The sequence below is a fragment of the Watersipora subatra genome, chromosome 3 (assembly GCF_963576615.1).
Source record: "Watersipora subatra chromosome 3, tzWatSuba1.1, whole genome shotgun sequence".
In the NCBI taxonomy this organism is placed as follows: domain Eukaryota; kingdom Metazoa; phylum Bryozoa; class Gymnolaemata; order Cheilostomatida; family Watersiporidae; genus Watersipora; species Watersipora subatra.
The window spans coordinates 55,824,781-55,844,169 of NC_088710.1; the positions used below are offsets into that span (position 1 = coordinate 55,824,781).

Here is a 19,389-nt window from a genome sequence, read left to right on the forward strand (position 1 = left end):
AACACACCGATATGTATCACACATCATATACTTCACATATCCCACGCGCATGTCATGCTTATTGATACGTTATACCCATGAACTTGGCCTGCCCATGGAAAGGCCATACATATACACAGGTCATGTTTAGAGCCATGAGTTCTTGAGAATGCCATGTTCCAAGGTATGTATGCTCACCGTCATGCCCTGCTCATAGACACATCACATTTATAGAAAAAACCCATTAACATATGTGTCATGCTTATATATGTGTTGTGCTCAAAGGCATGTCGTGTTCACATACATGTGGTGTTCATATACATATTATGTTCATATACATGTTGTGTTCATATACATGTCATGTTCCCATATGTGTTGTGTTCATACACATGTTGTGTTCATAGACATGTTGTGTTTATATAAGTGTTGTGTTCATAGACATGTCATGTTCATAGACATGTCATGTTCATAGACATGTTGTGTTCATAGACATGTTATGTTCATAGACATGTCATGTTCACATACATGTCATATTCATAGACGTGTCATAAACACCTCGTATCATAAGCTGGCTTACCGAATGGCTATCACTCATATAGCGAGTTATGCCGGAGCACTGCTGAGGAATCTCGTCAATATAACTATTCACCCGCCGATCTCCAACAGGAATCTTATGCAGCTGAGAGAGCTCACAAAGATATGCTAGGACTGGATCTGGGGCCTCCACCATGTCCTTGAGGTATGAGTGGAACCCGTAGTGACTAAAGAAATAGGAAGGTCTGTATAAAGGAAAGAGTTCTAAAAAGGTTGTAAAGAAACCAACTATATTTGATAGTTACGTATATACCGTATATGGGGACAAGTTGACCAATTTCATTCTACTTATACTGAATAATCACAGGTTGAATATGAAGTTATTCAAGAATAATACTAATAATAATAATACCAACAATAGATGGCTATACATAGTCATTATAGTCACACATCCGAAGCGGAAGGAGTAGTGAGTCTTTTTGCCACACAAACTATTTGCATGTGGTAATACATGGTACAATACAGCACGGTATATTTAAAAAAATAAATGGTAGGTACTAAACATCTGGTTGTCATCAGGTTTGTAACTATGAATGGTTGAGTAGTAGCTACATCATTTCGTGACTAAAACATTCATGGATAACAATGAAAATTTCTTCCAAATATTTAAGCAATAATAACTCTAACCGATATATTAGTAATTGCTGTGTGATCTGTGAAAGAATGAGTCTATCTATGGCTCTATAAGTTCACAAAGCGCTGAGCAAGAAACTGCCAAAGTGAGTAGATCTAAATGACTCACGAAAAAATAATAATGCTATTTTGTGACCCTTTACGCTTGGTAATGCTCTTTCCACGTAAAAATAAAGAGTATAAAATTATAATTGCAAATTGTTAATACTCCAAATTAGTTATTGATAAAGTAAAAGTAAAGGAAGTGAGTCAACTGTGAATTATTTTGAGATTTTTCTGATGGAAGCCTTAAATATCGCTGAAAACTCTGGCAATGTAGAAACTGATCATCTTAAACTACTGTGACGGTAGACTACAGGGTTAGTCTGAACAACAAAGCCTGCACCAACTAAAATAAGTGTTAATATTAATAATGAGTTCTGTACAGGCAGTCATCAGCATTAGACTATTAGCAAGATCTGAAGTTTCCACTAGTGGGTGTATTACTCTCCCTGAATGTGTTATTACGCTAAGGTGATGCTTAGAAAAAGACATAAAGACAGTAACCGTCGGTACGGATCAGATTGATATGAAGCAGGCATTCCTAGTTGAGTTTCAAGATGAGCCAAAGCTGGGGTGAATGTTACTTGGATTATCCAAAACAACATGTCCAAAAACTTTGTTCTCATTGCTCTAGTGCGTTATTCACAACAAGCCAAAGCAATTTATTTTTGTTGCATCAGTCAAGCGTTACATATCTGACCCTCGCGAACGGATTAATACTGTTGACTTTTGCAGTCTAATGTTAGTTTGAATGGTTAGTGTCTAGACATATACTTTAGGCAGCAGAAATGATCTGATGATAATAAAAGAGCTGAAGGTAAAATCAGTGCTATACACAGTTACAAGTATATAACAATATAAGGCACATGCACTAAGGTGCCTGTCGAACCTGTATCTATGGATGGGAGAGGGAGGCTGGTAGCGGTCAGGGTTTTCATGTAGAATTACAGCAGCATTAATAATTAGCCCGTGCTCTTCTCTGACTTGACGATAGAACTTCTCATGGTCGGATGACTTCATGCATATGAAGGTCTTCATATTGTTAAAACTTATGCTATTCTCTATGTATTTGGCATTTGCCCGATCCCGAACATTCAGCTGTAAATTTGACATATACATCAATTAGAATGACTAAGTCATATGAAGAAGATTTCTTCACAATGTCAGATTGAAATACCAGTTATAAGATAGCAGATTTATATTCAATAGGATATAGAAAGAGACAACTGCTCTGTCACATAACCCTCCGGAAGCTGTTCCAGTTAGAGGGGCTCATATACCACATGATATTCATAAATGCACTTACTGTCATTAGAGTGGCTCATATATGATATCCATAAATTCACTTACTGTCATTAGAGGTGGCTCATATATGATGCCTTCAAACTTGGATCGGTTGCCACGAAGCCACATAATAGCATTATATGTGTCTCTGTCCCTCTTATTGACCATATTCAACTTCTGAGAGTCAATATCTCTAATCCTCTTCAGCTCAGACTCTATAGCTGTCAAATCAATGAGAATCAGTGTCAAACAATCATTTCACTACTCAATGAAACTCACCAGTTGCTCACAAATTTACAAACAATACGATTAGTTATTATTAGTAAAGGTAGAAGCATTTGTTGACCGTGAATACTCAGCAAATACTTGTACGGCCCGACCTCAACTTTTCACAGCTGTTTTTAAGGCCGCTAACAAGGTGATTTCTTTCAACTTCAAAACAACTTTTTCCATTTCGAATAAGGTTAATAGAAAATACCTTTTTAAGTAGGCATACATTACTTTACCATAAAATGTATTAGAACAGTAATATAAAAAGTACATTATAAAAAGTTAGAATAAAATATAATTGTTTTGGCAATTACTAGTACTGGCTAGTTGACAGTACTCAACAGTTACTGGCACTCAGCAGTTATTACTACTAGTTAACTTTTATTCTCTAGCTAACGAATCGTATAAGATAAACATTAGCATTTCACTATTATTCCACAAATCTATAAATTTTTGCAAGGGGCCACAACTCCCTCAGATTAAAAAAAGTCAGAATTATTATCAACAGTGTGTAAAGTTAGAATGAGGTAAGGATTAAATAATCACCTATAATTTCAAGACGTTTGTTCTCCTTCTCTGCACTCAGAGTCCGTATCTCATCTTCACATTCATATTTTTGCGTATTTAGTTGCTGGATAGATGAGTCGGTCTTGGCTATTTCCGGCTGTGCAAAAATATAGTAATTTTACTCCATGAAACATTTGCAGTTGTAAACATATTTTATACAGCAATTCTTAGATTGTCACGCTTACAAGAGTAATGTAGGAGTAATAAGCATAAGTTTGTTTACAAATAAGGTCATGGTACTGTACGCTCATGTCAAAAAGCACATCAAATATACAGGTACTTGCAAGCTTAAACCATACTCTTTATGTTTAAAAAAGATATCTTGAGGCTAAACTTGCTAGCTGCTTTTGAACATACATAAAAACGTGGCTAATTTACAACCAAACCTTGAAAAATAATCACCTCAATATACAAACGTTGGACAAACGATGTAAAATAGGAGCAAATATTTAATTCAACGTCCAAGGTAATTTCCAACATATGATGTCCGACGTATCTTGAATCATGAAAGTCAATGAAAGTCAGAACATATGTACACAGTTCTTACCTAGTTCTATAGTGAAATAATATTAAACAGTACTTCACACTTCCATTTTAGTATTCAAATCTGGTTCCACGAAAACTAGTCCAAGTGGCAGTAGTGGTGGAAAAAAGAATGCGTTTTAATTTTAATTTCTTAAAATTAAAACGATAACAAAAAATGCACGCAAACTAACATCTTAGGATCAATTCTTTAAAAAATCTATAAAGCCACCTATATGTAGTAGTTATCGTGAGGAAGAAAGTGAGTTGTGAAAAAGCTTGAAATAGTGAAAGTAGACTCGCTGTCAGAATTAAGGATAAAAAATGTAAAAGGTATAAAATACAAAACACAATAAATTTATGTGAATTGCTGTGGTAAGGCCTATAGAAGTTTTTATAGTCTGAGTTCCACTAGGTCTATATGTCTATCAGTACCTCTACCTGCACATTATGTCTCCTGTACCTATACACACATTTCTTTATTTTTTGATGGGAAGGCGAAACGACAAAAACCTCTTTCTATCGATTATTACCTATTCGCTTGGTTTCTTACAAGTTAACTAGCTTGTTACAGTTTCATATAATATACTTGTTTTAATGCTGCGCATAATTAGCTGAAGTATTTATTGTTGAGTTTTAAACCATGGAATAAATTAAATAAAATACAGCAAATTATTGTGAAAATATTTTCTCTAACATGACGGTTCTTACCTACAAAAATGATCTATGAACATATAACTCTATATGTCGGGTTCGACTGTATTTGATATTTGTGTCCGCAAACAGCTAGAATTGTCGATTAAAAAGCCTATTATTAAAATTTTTATATCAAACACAGCAAGAAAGTGTTTTTGTTTTGAATAATTTGTGAAACTGAACAAACAGCATAAAATCTTTAGCAATAAACCTATACTTGTTGAGTGGGAGACCTTGAGTGTGAGCAATAAACCTATACTTGTTGAGTGCGAGACCTTGAGTGTGAGCAATAAACCTATACTTGTTGAGTGCGAGACCTTGAGTGTGAGCAATAAACCTATACTTGTTGAGTGGGAGATTCAATCTACAGCAAGTTATAATCATGCATGATAACATGACAACTATCACTGCAACAAAGTAAAATATATCTGAACTTTTCAGCTTATGCACAAAAACTACATTTGAATAATCTACTTACCCAGTGATGATATTATAATTTGTTTGTGGCTTCACGCATAGCAATTGTTATTGCACAGTCTACATTCACCTAAACAACAATCCACGCAATATAATTCTTTTCCAAAACCGTATCTTTCCTAAATCCTAACTTATCACTTTAAGTCAGGTACCTAATGATTGACCTTACCCTGTCCTCTGTCTGTCCGACCCTATGTCACACTTATCATCAACCTTATCTACTCATCTACTAATCCAATGTGTCTAACTCCAATATTTTCAGATAAATTCAGCATTGAATATAAGAAAACAAATACTAACAGCAAGATTTATCTCCTCCATGTTTGATCGCTGAGCAGTCAGGGCCTGTATCTGAGTCCGTATGGCTTCCACCCTACAACAAGTTGGAATTTCGGCAATTGGATGCACGAGGTTGACCAACTTTAAAAAACAACATCACCTATTCAATATAAATGTATATTAACCTACCAACTTACACCAAACTTTGAGAATGCCCTAAACTAAAACTGACCGTTTAATTCGCAACTTTTCCTCGTTTTCCTTGCTTTTTAGTGCACTTTCCGCTTCCTCCACTTTTTCGGTGAATAACTGCATAGACTCATTGATGCTCGAGACATCCCTTGACACGTTAAGTATCTTCTGGCCCTGCCACACACATTAAAACAACTGATTCAACTAGTGAATCTTCTGTCTGTTAGTTAACTAGCCTGTACAGTGATCTCACTTATCATGGTTAATAAAAACCAGCAAAGACTGTAAACAGTGCAAAGGTGTGAAATAGAACCATCTTATCCACCTTATTATACGCATTAGATCATCTGTAGTCTATAAGCTCTGTGTCAGTTTATGTACATTTGGGAACATACATCTAGCTTATAGCTGTATTTGGTTCATAGTGTTGCTTCACCTGAAAACAATGATCCAAACTGGTTTGCTTCTTCATCTTTTCGATGATAAGGAAAATAATACCGCGAGAATTTGCAACCAAAGCAACTTTTGTAAATGGCCTTCACTTATGTAGTATTTGAAAAACAACAAACTGATCCAGCAATCTTCTTTCTCAAATTTAGTTTTTAATCTAAGACATTTGTAGGCTAGTGTTTCTTGTTTGTTCAAACTGTTGTTAATGCTCATATCGATCCGCTCATCTTCCCACGTCACGCCTGATCGAAATGCGTCTATTTAAAAATCAGGAACCTACTGAGAGAGTGAAAGGTGAGAAGTAACGAGGGATCACAATATTCGTCTACCTGCATGATGTTTGGAAATATGGCATCAAAAGTGTTGAATCCAATCCAAGATCAAAATACAGATAACCTCAAACCTCCTACATCCCTCGCCATAAGAATGTAAAAAGGACTCACCATGTCTCTGAAGCTCGTAGTCTTTTCCCCGAGTTTCTCCTTGAGCAGGTCAATGTCATGCTGGGCAGGAGCATTTAGGGCAAGGACTTCCTCTCGCCTCTTCTCAATCGCTTCTTTCTCAGCTTTCTGTGTGATATGCAGTTGTCTGTACTCCTCATACTCCTGTCAGGATACAAGAGTTGTAGAGCATGCCATATTGTTAACAGTAATAATACAGAATCAATTTCTACTGAAAAATTGTGATATAAAACCATAGACCTATTAACTATACTTAATAGTATAGTTAATAGGTCTATGTATAAAATTAATAAGCTATAAAAATTGTACCCGTTATATCTAAATATATATATTATATTATAGAATTTATCCAAAATAACGCAGTAACGAACAATGACTTTTAATGATTCAATTATCAACGTTTACACACACTCCAGCTAGAAGATAGCTCATAGAAGGACTAAACCTCCCGCAATATCTTTATCACAATAATGTTTGTCTTGACATAAGGAGCAATTTCACAGACGAACGAGAAAATATCTTTGCACGCTTTCCAACCTTGAATATAAAAGTTTTTGGACCTCAACCACAAAAATATGCTGAAATTGTTTCGTGGTTGTGAAGCAGTTTTAGGAAGTAAAGCTTTTCATTAAAATAAAAGATATATGCCATTACAGCTCTTTTTTTATAATGGCTATGAAAACTGTTAGTGACTTTTAAGATGAGATGAACGGGTAGCTTTTAAAGTTTTTTGGCTAAAAGTATAAATGCAAGAGCATCTACATACAGACAAACCTCAACATCGCCTGTCGGAGTGAATCGTTTTATAAGAATACAGAGTATTTAGTTTAATTCAGTCCACAAACCGAAAAAACCCAAAACATAGTTCAAGTAATTACATATAGCACTAAAACAAATGTATTATATAAAACTATACAAAAATATAAATGTAAAAACATAACTTATAAATAGAAACCACATTAATCAAGTAATAATTAGAAAAGAACAGGTTTATGCTGTTACTTCATCTGAGAGGCATGTGAACAGAGGTGCAGGGTTAGCAATGATTAGGTTTGGTGATAGAGTAGTAGCAATGCCACTATTTATCTTTACTTATAAAACTAATATTTAGAAGATTTTTGATGATGGATGTGGAAAATCACTTTAAGTTTTAAATCCATATGGTGAAAAAGTCATGTAGAGAACAATGGTAAATTGCGGGCTAACCGCACCTCAAAATGTTTCTATAAAACAAGTGTTTTTAGATCAGTGGACTTACAGATCACCGAATCCTCTGTTACATGAGCAAAACAATGACTTCGGCTCCTGCAGTTTACATCACCAAACAAGTCAGTCTAGAGATAATATTTTAATTTCATTACCCACTTCATCTCAAAACAGAAGCGCACACCATTTGCTGGCCTTATTAACAGAAGGAAGACATGAAAAGCCTATATACCAGTCCCTACCACCCTATATACCAGTCCCTACCACCCTATATACCAGTCCCTACCACCCTTATACCAGTCCCTACCACCCTATATACCGGTCCCTACCACCCTTATACCAGTCCTATATACCAGTCCCTACCACCCAAGGTCTCTTCTCTAGTAAGTCATTCTTCTTGCGCTCAAATTCCTGCCTCTCTTCGATGTTACCAACTTCCTTTTCTAGTGCTGCATTCAGTTTCTTCTCCCTCTCCAGTTGCTCTAAACAATTCCAACACACTTAATGTGAGAGTCTAAGCTTGCATAACTTTGTTCATAGAACTTGTTTCAATAATTCATCATTCAATAATTAAACTTAATCAGCAGTAATAAATCTTATCATACGCTCAGCATCAACGCAACTATATTACTGAGAAGAACTTGATATGATGATAATTGAATTAATAATCATCTCTAACTCTTACAACCACCTCACTAAAAATAGCTTGTATTGTGATTAAAATCGAACGAATAATCATCTTAAACACCTACCAAGGTTCTTACTAAAGTCACTGAGTAAATTGTTTGATTTCTTTTGCGCTTCTTTCAGCTGAGCATGGATGTCATAGAGGTTTTTATCTGCCTGTAAATAGCGGAGACGGCAAACATTAAGAATTCAGAAGACCAGCGACACTTTTGTAACAGCCAGTCGAAGAACATGTTATGAATATATTGCGTGTGCATCTATCAGCCTTACAGCGAGCATGGTGTTTAGTAGCAGCTCGGTGTTAGTCATCTTTACAAAGTCAGCGACTCGGTCTTGAGGAAGGAATTGGCAGAGATTGGACACCTGGATATCCAGTGAGGCAACCAACTCTTCCACCTGTGAAAGGCAAACAGGCTTTCTAAGGGTAGTTTGGTCAACAAACATAAATTATGTAGTAGTCATGCAGATCATGCATTTTTCATACCAAACTTGAAAACTAACTGTGTTAATAAATTGATGTTAATAGGTCGCTGTTAATAGACCGCCGTTAATAGACCGCCGTTAATAGATCGCTGTTAATAGATCGCTGTTAATAAATCACTGTTAATAGAGCAAAGTATGGCAAAAATGAATGAGTCTGATACCCAGTCTTTAAAAGACATAATATTGCAGCTACACATTGCGAAGGATAAACATATCAGCTTGAAGTACAAGCATCCCCACTTTGTGCTACAGCGTTCCTACTACAGTGTCCCTACTACAGTGTTCCTACTACAGTGTTCTCTTATTACTTCACTGTTCAAATTACCTGGCTACAGCGCTTCATGGGGTAAAAGATGTTTCTTAAAAACCTAATTTAACTTAATTAAAATAAATAAAATTAAAAAACTAAAATACATAGAATACATAAATCTCTCTCATACTCTGGCCCAGTGAGATCTCTCCACACGTATCATTGTGATAGTAGTCGTAGTGTCAGGCAGTTCGCTGTTTTTTGTTACATTTTGTGAAGTGTAAAGGTACTTATACCACTAAAATGTCTTTAAAAATAACTATAATATTTATATATATAGGTCTAGGGGTGACACTAGTAGAAAATAACTATAATATATATATACATATATCTATTTCTCAAAGTTTGTCGTTTGTAGGATTGATTGTCCGGCTATAGATCTTAAAATCTTGGAATAAATAATCCGTACCGAAGAAGATTCGATCTTGGACCCTGCCTTTCACCAGTCTGACGTCTTACCCACTAGACTACAGAAATCAAATCGATAGCTTGCCAATATAAGTCATTATATGAGAGCAAATAGCTAACTGCTTTGCGAATGACTCGGGTCATAGCATAACGTCACGAGAAGCTGTTCGCTCACATCATTAAACTGACTAATAGCGAGCAACTCTCACTACTTCTCATTGTTTATAAGACAAAACACTTTTCTCATGATATGTGGTTTGAAAGTTAGAATGGCAAATGTAGTTATATGTTAAATACAAATCAATTTTCTGTCCAAAGACTTTTCTATTACCCAGGCAACACCGGGTGGCACAGCTAGTGTATAAATATACAATGTATATATGTATACATATATATATGTATATTAGTATAGGGGTGACACTACTTTACGGATTTTCGTCCATTGCGTGGGTTATGGTCCCAATTAATCGCGATGAACAAGGGAACACTGTATATAGAAGCGCGTGTCTGAAGGCGGGGCTAAACTTATTCTCTCAATAACAAGACTTAAACTTGTATCCAGTTTCATGATTTGTCCATGCGTCACTTCTAGGAATATGAGTGGCTCCAAGAAAATGTCAACATTAGATAATTAACACATTCATTAACCATCACAGCAAATACAGCGCTGCACACAGAGGAAGGAGAGTTGTCTTACCTGCTTGAGTTGCGCTGACTTGCCATTTATAAACCAATTAGTGTTGGGTGCGGAGTTTCTGAGGATCACCCTTTTTAGATGGTAGTTCTTTTCATTTTCATGGCTATTGTGTCTGCAAATCATTCAAGCCGGCGGTAGACACAAGCAACCCGACATACCAAATAAACAAAAGACTGCACCAAGCTACAAAAATTGTAATGAAACTGGCCTGGCAATAAATTCTCCTAGCACTATCTCATCAAATCAAGAGATCTAGGATAGCTATGGTCACCTGCAGCTGCTGGTAAATCTTCACGTTTAGGTTATAGTTTGTATCGAATCTCTCGTCTGTTTGACGAACACTTGAACTATGATTTACAATTTAGGTTTTCACGAGGCAAAGATTTTTTCACTAGCATAAAATAATGAGTCAAGGAATGAATCTAAATATGAGTCTGTCAGGGAATGCTTTGTGAAAGCACTTCACTAATCCTTGACAAAGGTGTGTCCATACTACTTGGACAAATTTGTACTAACCGGAGGCAGCATAATTATATAACAATGATTATTATGAAAAATATTTTTATAATACAACATATGTAGTATATTCAGTAGTATATTATTTACAATAAATTGAAATAATAATTTATATTAAATAAACTATATAATATTTATTTAATACAGTAATATTTATATTTTCATAAATAATATAATTTTCACAATGAAATTAATATATTATTTTCATAAATCATAATTTTCATGTTTTAATTTTCGTAATAAAACAGTTTTCATGATTAATAAAGGTTTTCTTCTACGAAATAAGCTAAGGTTCACAACATGCTTTACATCGAACTGCTACAACAATGACCTTTAGTTATGCCTCAACCTCATGCTGAGTAACAATTTAATATGTAAATTCACCATAAATTATATGCACCTGAATACAACCACCCTATCAACATGAGGTCACCTTGTGAGAAGCTAGTGATTGGTGGACATTAGAAAGCATATCTTATGCAAACAGCTCAGTCATCATTGCAAGTTTGCTTGTGTATTGGCTAAAAGCATGGGTAATAATTGCTTTAATAGCCAGACCAGTTTTAGTGTGTAAACGACAAATATCAGCACTGACATATTGAAGAAACCACATGACCACAATGTACAATCACTGGTCTTATCACATATAGTTGTCTTCTCTTACTTACAGTTCTATTTGGATAGTAGCCTTATTACAACCATTTTTGATAAAAGATGAGAGATCCTTGGCTCTGCCTAAGATGGAAGCTTTGCCAGCCAAACCAAGGCAAATGGCATTCACAATTGTGCTCTTCCCAGTAGCATTCGGACCGATGATAACATTTAGATGTGGCCCAGGCTTAACTGTAGTGTAATCATAAATCCTAAAACAACCACTGTATATACAGGCATGTGAGCATACAAAAGATGGAGTGAGTAAATTAATAGATATATTCTACCATCTTTTGACGAAGTAAAATTCGTACAACTAAAATTCTTAGCAATCTTTAAACGCTGCATGTATATACATATATTAATATACCTGTATCTTTAAACGCTGCATGTATATACATATATTAATATACCTGTATCTTTAAACGCTGCATAAATATCTTATATATTAAAAGACATTATAAACGAATGTTGTATGGTAACAGAATTCTGTTACCATACAACATTCAAATATAGTGCATTTTAATCCTATTTATTTTAAACCTATAATTGCTTAGCTTGCGTTTATACATTTTACCAACCTTTGGTCATTTTACCTGAAGAGTGCACCTACTATGCATGAAACTAGTTAGTAGTAAAATGCTTTAACCATTTTGGTAACTTCTACTCAAATTTGATTATATATATACATATGTATACATACATATATATCTTTAAACGCTGAATACATCTGTGTATGTATATGTATACATTTATATGTATATATGAATACAAATGTATATATGTATACATATGCGTTTGTATATGTATACATATATACATATGCGTTTGTATATGTATACATATGTGTATGTATACATATGCATTTGTATACATATGTGTATGTATATGTATACATATATCTTTATACATATCTTAATACATAGCACTGAGAGTAATAAGCAAATACCTTAGAAAAGGATTACTATCTTATACAATAAGTCTCCTCCACTCAATACTGAATTTAGGTTGTGAGCAAATTGTGCAGTTTTTTTGGAATATTTGTTACTAAAGCAAAATCTGTAATTCAAACTGAAGCAACAAATTAGTGTGAACATAATTACAAATATTTCGTAGGCTTAAAAAACTTCTTTTTGAAGAAGTTTTTTAGACTGCAAAATTTGCTGCTCAAAATCTTGCAGGCTGTTTAAATTAAAAACAGCCTGAAAGATTTTGAGCCAACTTCAGACAGGAATTGGTGCATCAATTAGGTCTTAAATATTAGGCAACAACTCCATGCTTGCTTTGCAAACTAGACTACATGCATATACGCAATGAAAGGTGACATAAAAACTGAACACAAATAATATAATGCCTTAATGACATATAACTGAGATGTACTGTAAAGCTTATCTAAAAGAATTATGTAAAAATGAAATTCAAAAAGTCGACATTAACTACAAATATGGCACCTAAACTCGTTACAGTTGTACTTCACAAGGCAATCGTATTTCGACATACGATTGCCCAGCATACAAGAAAATCAAGATATGAGCAGAATTTCGAGCAAGTTTCTTCCTTGAAATGTGAGTAATCTTTGAGATACGAGCCGGTTCTTAATGGCCACTATTTGGCCAAGTATGTGAGAGGCCTCTTTTGAGAACAGCATAGCTCGATCTTTCTTCTCAAATCAGTTTGAAAAAAAGTTTTAAAAAGTTGGCTGAAAGTTTTCGCAAACGCGAGACAAAAAGCACTAAATCGAAAACGGATAATCAAAAATTAAGATGACAAAATTAAAGTATGTTTAGTAAAATATTAGAACTTAGCTTTAAGTGTGTGTTTAGTAAGCTAAATTCATTCAAGTTAAAATCAATGTTTCTGTTAGGTAGCGTCACAACAGTTTGATGTACTGAACGCATTGCTGTCAAGTCTTTCTCAGACTGCCATTAGCCACTACATCTGTCTCGAAGGTAAAAACTTACAGTAGTGTATATAGTAATATGTATTACATTTTTTTGCAGATTTTAACAACTAAATAGGTGTTTGTTACTTTGTTAGCATAGGTACTGAATTACAACTATTAAAAACGCATTTTCCATCGTAATATTCTGTTTTATGTGGTCTTTTTCATAGTATGCTAACAGATTAATTTGTATTTAGTTATTTTAAATAGGAAATAATGCCTTGAGATACGAGTAAATTGGCATACGAGCTCTGTCCCATAACGCATTAAGCTCGCATACATGTTTGAGGTATGACTGGACATTAATATCCTGAAAGAATTAAGAGCAACAATAATGTATTTGTGATATATGGAAGATTTGTTTGTCTGAGAGCGACAAATTATGTTTAGTTTAAACAGGTGCTATATAGAGAAGTTATCTCCCTATATAGCACCTGTTTAAACTAAACATAATTTTAGCAAAGTGAATGACTTTATATAGTCACATACTTTATATAGTTACTCAGTATTACATATAATATATCAAACAACAAGTTAGCAGATATTCATCTTAAGCAACATCAATGTTCACTACAAACAATGTCAGGACTTATCTTTATTTTATTAGCCAACTGATATCAAACTGTTCCAAAACAAGTAATTTACAATTTTATTGCTGGTACCTGTCAACCATATATGTAGCAGACAGGAGCTTCACACATAATGCAGTAAAATAAAGTTTTTTCGACAGGAACAACACATTGACAAATGTTCCTTTTAGTTACACAAATTAACACAATGCTCTATGGCACTATTAGCAGCTGGCCATATTAGAAAACTTCACAATGGATAAAATGTCAATATAATAGTTCAGAACGAAGAATCCTCAATAGGCAAGATATTGCTACAAATTGAATCTAACTTATTGCTAGACTTGGTCAAAGCATAGTATTATTGTGTGTGTTTATATTATTATTATAACGTAGTATAATCAAAATAGTATCCTAATTTGCGCTTTTATATTGGCCAACCTTGCAGTGTGCAAGCTGTGAAAATGTAGGAGCTGTTTGATATAACTTTGCATAGTAAACAGGCTGATGGTGTATTGGCTGTCAGAGTAGCTTACCAAAAGTGCAAGAATTCTAACCAAGTACTCAAAACTTATCTACTTAACGTTTCAGTAAGTAACATATGTGCATTTGTATAATTCAATGACAGACGTGCTGGGTGAAAGCAGTATAGGATAGTCACCAACATTTAAGAAATACTTGACGCCACAATCATCCAATAATATAAGAGTTTTGTGAAGGTTGCCGATTCTTTCAAGACAGTCCACTAGCGTAGTAAACACTTAACAAGGTTATATAGAACATAATTCACTTACAGAAAGTTGGACAGCGTTATCTCTCTAATAGCGCCATGAGTAAATTCGCTTTCAAATAAAAGCGACTGATTCATAGACGTTGATGCCATGCCTCACTCTGCAATAGAAATCTATATTGCATATAGGTATATCTATTTGCAACCTGCAAATAACACATTCTTACAACAGGATGGAGTTGATATAAAATAATTGTGTAGTTATGCAATCCAACTTTTAAAAAATACAACTATAAATACTGTGATGGATTTACTAAGCAAAGATGCTCCAGTGTTAAGGGGAAGAACAAAGAGCACAGATCAAGTGATACAGACTACGAACGACAAAACTAAAGACTGAAATTACGTTCTTAATCTTCATTAAGAACAGCGTGGTAACATTAACCTACCTTTGTGCAGCTTTGTGTATACGTTTATATCTTAACATTCTTACATTTACAAGTGTAACTGTTTGAGTATTTATTATTTGTAACTCATTTCAGCATTACGCTTAAATTTAGTGTATTGTATCCAATTGTTCTATATTTTTATGTTTATAGAGCTTGTGTAAATAAAGAGCTATTAATCACCAGACACCTTGCTTGCAACAATTACAGTTGTGCATGAGAGCTATTACTCATGCACAACTTGTATGCAGAACCCAGTTACAAGTGGCTAGTCAGCGCTGACTTCCACAACAATACTTACAATATTAAGAGAAGTAACAAGAGTTTCAACGTGATATTTTAACGAAATATAAGGGTAACAAAAGAGAAAAAAGACCCGTTAGCACATGATCAAGTCTAAAGTAATGAAATCAATGAAAAAGCTACATACGATAATGCCTTTGCATATAATAGATAACACATATATGCATAATATAAAATTTTTTCTTTGAGAAAATAAAAACTAACCATTGTATTCTGCATGCGCTAACTTGTAGGAGCGGCTGTCCCACAATTTTCCTTGCTTACCGCCAATAGCCTGGGCGTGTACAGTAAAGCTTTTCTCAATAGTCTTTCGCCGCAGTGAATGTTTCGTTAACACAAAGGACTTAAAAACTGGATTACTTCCTTGAACTAGCTGTTTTTTAAGAACAAAAATATTAATATGGGATCCTAGCAGCAGTTTCGGTAACAATAGATTCGGCCGTTACTATTTTAGCTACCACAGGTTTAGAGATTTTACACAATAAATCTTATTCCTGCATAATTTATGTTCAAAAACGTTGCATGCTGTGCGTGAAAGCAGGTGCATTAAAAGCATGATGATGAACTCTTTATTGATTCAAAATAATACCTAAACAAAAAATGCTTCTTTTTTGCGGGCCAAGATGAAAGGTTAATATTTGAGTGTATAAATACAATCTACAGTGTAATTGTTCCTGTACAGATTTTTACGGTGTCATAATGATATAATATTGTGACGATAATATAATAATATATACAGAATGATACTTGAAAATAAAGATTGTATGAGTATTAGATTGGCAGTTTTTAAGGTTTATATTCCATGAAGGATTGTGCTCAGACCTGCCAACCCAAGAGTGGGGCAATGCGTGAGATTTGGTTTTGGGGCAATTGATGTATCAATGATAGTATATATAACATTGTAGAAATTGGGGCAAAAATCTCACGCATTTTCATTTTTTCTTTGGGGTGATTGCGTGAGTCTCACGCCCAATGCGTGAGAGTTAGCAGGTATGATTGTGCTGTGTCCTCTGATATCGGGTGTCTGCGGCTCTGGTTTCCATTCCATTAACAACAGACGGCCGTAGTCGCCGCAAAACCGAACCTCAAGCACCAGTTTGTAACTATAAGCTTTAGCGTTGCCAGTTACTCCTCAGTGGAGGTATAGCCATGTTATAGCCTGGCCTTGGCTGTCATCTGGATTGAGTATTTTTAGATCAGCAGTCTTCTCATGAGATTAAGGAGCGAGATGACTGATTCCCGGTTTTCTGTCGAGGCGTTGGTATGGGCTCTGGCGACATTATAGTCTGCACAGAGGTTCATGTAGTGATTCGCTGTTTCTTCTTCCTTCAAACAGGTGCATATTGGAGTGTATGTTAGATTTAACCTGTATTGGAAGTAAAGGAGCCTGCTATGACCAGTTAAAAGGTCACACAGTGCCCCAACATCCTTTCTGTCGCCATTCAATGGCAGTGGTTGGTGGAACAAATGTTTCGGAGTCAGAGTAGGGAGTAGACCATATGGGCATTTACCATTCGTGAGCTGTGCATACCATTGCCGTATCCATTCATTCTGAATGCAGTCGTTGATCTTGCTTGTGGTTTCAATTCTGCAAGTTTAGTTGTTCGATGGACCAGTTTCCTTATGTCGGACATGAGTTTATGGGTGAGTGTGCTACGAGGTGTGTCAGAGAGCATGGATAGGTTATTAGTTTTTACCAATCCTCTATTAAGTTGTACTCGCTCTTTAGTGTATAGAAGGCTTATAAGTGGGATGTTCGCCAGTAAATGTAGTGATTCGCTGGGTGGGTTTTAGTGAGCTCTGAGGAGCAGTTTAATAGGACCATCCAAGGAGATCTGAGTTTTGTGCTCCCATAGAGATGCACCATAGAGTGCTTTTGGCATGAAAATTTGTGCGAGGATTCTTTTTGAGGTTTCTGGTTTAAGCCCAGCGTAGATGAAGGGTTTCAGCATATCCATACGTTGAGTGAGACATTTGGTACTCATGCTGTATTGTTTCTCATAGGTCAGGTTTTCATCTATGGTTATACCAAGGACCTCAGAAGAGTTAGAAATTTTTATGGTGTTAGTATTTATAATTAGGGGTGTGATATCTCCTTTGAATACCACAATCTCAGTTTTCTGATAGTTGATAAGTAGGTTCCAACGATCCATCCGAGTTTGTATCTGTTGGCAGTTGTTCTAAATTTTTGTCCGAAGTTACGTCGAGTCTCTTCCAGTCATCAGGACAGTGCAATCATCAGCATATTGTAACTCTGTACCAGCTATGTTTGACAAGATGTATCTTATGTATATGATGAAGAGACGTGGAGATAGCACACTCCCTTGTGGGAGGCCTATCTGACATTTGGATGCTGATTGGATATAGTTGATTTTGAGGTTGATTTCTCGCTTGGAGAGAAAGGAGTCAATGACATGGAGGTAGTTACCTCCCAGACCTGATTCTTGCAGACGGTAAAGCATGTGTTGGTGATTAACTGTGTCAAAAGCTTTTTGAAGGTCTAGGAACAGTGTGGCTTTACATAATTTGATCTTTGTGTAGTGATTGGTTTCAGTCAGAAGGTTGAGTAAATACATCAATGTGCCTCTTGCCTGCCTGAATCCAAATTGAGAGTTAGGTATTAGTGACCAGGTTTCAACCAGTGATCTGGAATGTTGTTCCATATCCTCTTTAGCGTTTTCTCAATGTGAGAGCTTATTGTGATAGGTCTGCATGAGCTGACATCCTTATAGTCTGGCTTCCCAGGTTTTCTTAAGAAAATAACGAGATTTGATGAATTCCATGGCATTTGATAGGCTGAGAAAACCTTGTTAAATAAGCAGTGCAGGTCAATCAGAAAGAAGTTCTTTCCCTGTTTTAGCATGTTCGGATGAATTCCATCAAAGTCAAAGCTTTTTCCTGAAGTTTTTAGTTTGGTAAGAGCTTGTGTTATCTCATGAATTGTTATGGGTTGATTCAGCTGTTGGAGCTGGTTGTTGTATGACGGTAGATTTTTGGGTGGCAGATTTTTGGGTCAATGTTGGTGGCGTCTGAGGAGAAAAGTTACTTGATCCTCCAAATACATTGTATTTTGTTGAACATGTGTACTGCCTTGCCTGCGTCATCTTCAATGATCTTTCTATTTGTGCCGATGTGTTCTTCTACAAGGTTCTCTCCCTGTTTATAGAACAAGGACTTGAATTCCTTCCAGAAGTTTTCTCCATTGTGGTCATTGAGATTCATAGATTTTGATTCAAGGTAACTTTGCTGTGCTGCAGATAGTGTTGCTTTGAATTGTGTTTTGATTTGGTCTAGTTTATCTCCATTTTCATATGAAGATCTATATTTGAATTGTCTTCCTGCCTCCCTGAGTTGTGTTGACAGCCCAGAAGGTTCTTTGTTCCAGTAAGGATGTATGGGTTCCAGTATGGGTGTTAGGTACTGCCATTGGAACAAAAAGCTCTTTACACTTGAGTAATATACTCTTGAGGGTCTTGCAGATGTTCTCAGGATCAGATGATGTACAAAAGTCGGACATGCTTTTCTCTCACATTGTTTTCACTGTGCAGCTGAACGAATATCAGTCTGCCTCATTTCATCTATAGTATTTGGTTGGTATGGTTGTGGGTTTTTGTCTGTCAAGTGTGGTGATTACTGGGATATGCACTCTATGGGGAGCGCTGGTGAATAGTTCAACTGTGTCATTAGTAAGCTGATTCATGCAATGTCTGGCAATACTTACTCTAGCAAAAAATAAGTCAATGAAGCTTGATCCATTGTTGCAAAGGAAGGTGGTTCTGTCGTGTTTGTAGATAACCACCAGGTTTAATCTTTAGATAAAGTCTATTAATGTGACTCCTACTCGGTTCTGTTTATGATCTCTCCATGATCCATGACGGGCATTAAAGTCACCAAGTAACATTAGACTATCTATTTTTATGTATGGTATCTGGTTAATGATGTTCTGGGTGGTTGCTAGAATTTCTTGTGGTTCATCAGTTCCATCAGGCGGAGCA

The 19,389-nt window shown here is 35.5% G+C and overlaps 2 protein-coding genes across 3 annotated transcripts in view; one reads left to right on the top strand and one right to left on the bottom strand.

Moving 5' to 3' along the window:
- Positions 1-14,801, bottom strand: part of LOC137390080 (structural maintenance of chromosomes protein 5-like) — a 28,911-nt gene extending 14,110 nt beyond the window's left edge. Inside the window, exons 1-13 of one of the 2 annotated variants that reach the window (XM_068076327.1) lie at positions 14,710-14,801; positions 11,422-11,616; positions 10,238-10,349; positions 8,610-8,735; positions 8,405-8,495; positions 8,019-8,134; positions 6,429-6,590; positions 5,576-5,709; positions 5,365-5,437; positions 3,349-3,466; positions 2,599-2,753; positions 2,138-2,346; positions 557-740 (exon numbers count right to left, since the gene is read on the bottom strand). In XM_068076327.1, the coding sequence (XP_067932428.1) occupies positions 557-740; positions 2,138-2,346; positions 2,599-2,753; positions 3,349-3,466; positions 5,365-5,437; positions 5,576-5,709; positions 6,429-6,590; positions 8,019-8,134; positions 8,405-8,495; positions 8,610-8,735; positions 10,238-10,349; positions 11,422-11,616; positions 14,710-14,798 (1,764 nt within the window). In that variant the 5' untranslated portion in view covers positions 14,799-14,801. Of the gene's footprint in view, positions 1-556; positions 741-2,137; positions 2,347-2,598; positions 2,754-3,348; positions 3,467-5,364; positions 5,438-5,575; positions 5,710-6,428; positions 6,591-8,015; positions 8,135-8,404; positions 8,496-8,609; positions 8,736-10,237; positions 10,350-11,421; positions 11,617-14,709 lie in introns of both variants that reach the window. The other variant, XM_068076326.1, reaches the window with a different exon arrangement.
- Positions 14,802-15,895: 1,094 nt separating this feature from the next.
- The window catches only part of LOC137391592 (peroxisome assembly protein 12-like), a 29,947-nt gene continuing 26,453 nt past the window's right edge, over positions 15,896-19,389 (top strand). The window contains exon 1 of the mRNA XM_068078107.1: positions 15,896-16,024. The gene's annotated coding sequence lies outside the window, so the exon portion shown is untranslated. The remainder of the gene's footprint in view (positions 16,025-19,389) is intronic.